Source organism: Verticillium alfalfae, genomic scaffold, assembly GCF_000150825.1.
Source record: "Verticillium alfalfae VaMs.102 supercont1.2 genomic scaffold, whole genome shotgun sequence".
Lineage (NCBI taxonomy): Eukaryota > Fungi > Ascomycota > Sordariomycetes > Glomerellales > Plectosphaerellaceae > Verticillium > Verticillium alfalfae.
In genome coordinates this window covers 869960-871166 of record NW_003315037.1, presented here as the reverse complement: position 1 = coordinate 871166, position 1207 = coordinate 869960, and the positions used below count along the sequence as shown (strand labels likewise).

Sequence of the window (1207 nt, the reverse complement as noted above, 5' to 3'; positions counted from 1 at the left end):
TCCTGTTAGAGATTGTGGATGAAACAAAAAGAAACACTAAGTTGATGCTTCCATTCTGCCGTTGATGAGGATTTTCCTGCTGCACGACTTTACCGGTGCTTGAAAAGGATACAAACATCAGACGGACGTGACAGTCCCACGCAACGAAGAGTCCTAACGCTTTGAAAAAGTATTGATACGCAGTTGATTCGTCATGGATGTGTACAATCGCCAACGATGCATGTCATTCCAGAAGGAAAGGTCTATTTGCTATCCTCTCGCCGCGCTCCCCGATAGAGACGCAGCGCCTCTACGGCTTCATGTTCGTGGGCGCTAACCGCCAGGCCGCATGGGTAAGGACTGCAGGTGCAGCACGCGGGGGCGGATGTACAGGACGAAGGTCAATAGGCCGAGGGCGACACAGATGACGTTGACAATGTAGTAGCCGTCCTGGACCATGGTGCAGGTGCCGCCGCCCTTGACGCAGCGCTCCTTGTCAGCCTGCAGCGAGCAGGAGAAGGGGCTCGTGACGACGGGGCCCTTGAGGGCATCGAGGTCCGGGGCGTTGCCCGGGTGGCAGGTCGCCACGGTGAAGTAGTCGACGAGGCGGAGGACGAAGAAGCGGGGGAACGTGCCGCCGAGGTTGCACACCCTGCAGACGAGTTAGCGTAAGGAACGGGAAGTCAAGGCATGACGAGGCAGGGGATAGACGAGGCAGACGTACGTGGCCAGCAGGGTCATGTAGGTGCCACCAATGGCGGGGTCTGAGACGCGTGCGTGGAAGGCGGAGACGGCGACAAACATGACCGTGTTGGTAAAGGTGGACCAGATGTGCTCGGCAATGACCACGAGCATGTACCAGCCCGTGACACCGCCGGCGGGGAAGATGGCGACGGTGATCTGGGCTAGCACCGCGGCAGCGAGACGTCCGACAAAGGCCCAGCACCAGAGGCGCATGGGCGTGTATCTCTGAGACCAGTTACCGGCGTAGTAGCCGAGGACAATCTCAAAGGGGAAGTCAATGAGGACCGTCAGGGCCATGTTCTCCTGCCCGAAGCCCTTGTCAATCAGCTTGAGGTTGGTGACGGCGTCGTTGGCCTGGAAGCCAATCTTGGCGATGAGGTGGACGACGATGATGGTCTGGATGTTCTTCAGCTTGAGGACGCCCCACATGATCTGGTAGACGTCCCAGATGCCGTCTTCGTTGCGCGTCTTCTCCTCGCGCTTG

The 1207-nt window shown here is 58.4% G+C and overlaps 1 protein-coding gene across 1 annotated transcript in view; it reads right to left on the bottom strand.

Annotated features, from left to right (window-relative positions):
- Positions 1-312: 312 nt before the first annotated feature.
- VDBG_01737 (acetyl-coenzyme A transporter 1) overlaps positions 313-1207 on the bottom strand; it is a gene marked incomplete at both ends in the record, with an annotated part of 1704 nt that continues 809 nt past the window's right edge. The window contains 2 exons of the mRNA XM_003007503.1: positions 313-631; positions 704-1155. Coding sequence (XP_003007549.1) covers positions 313-631; positions 704-1155 — 771 coding nt within the window. The remainder of the gene's footprint in view (positions 632-703; positions 1156-1207) is intronic.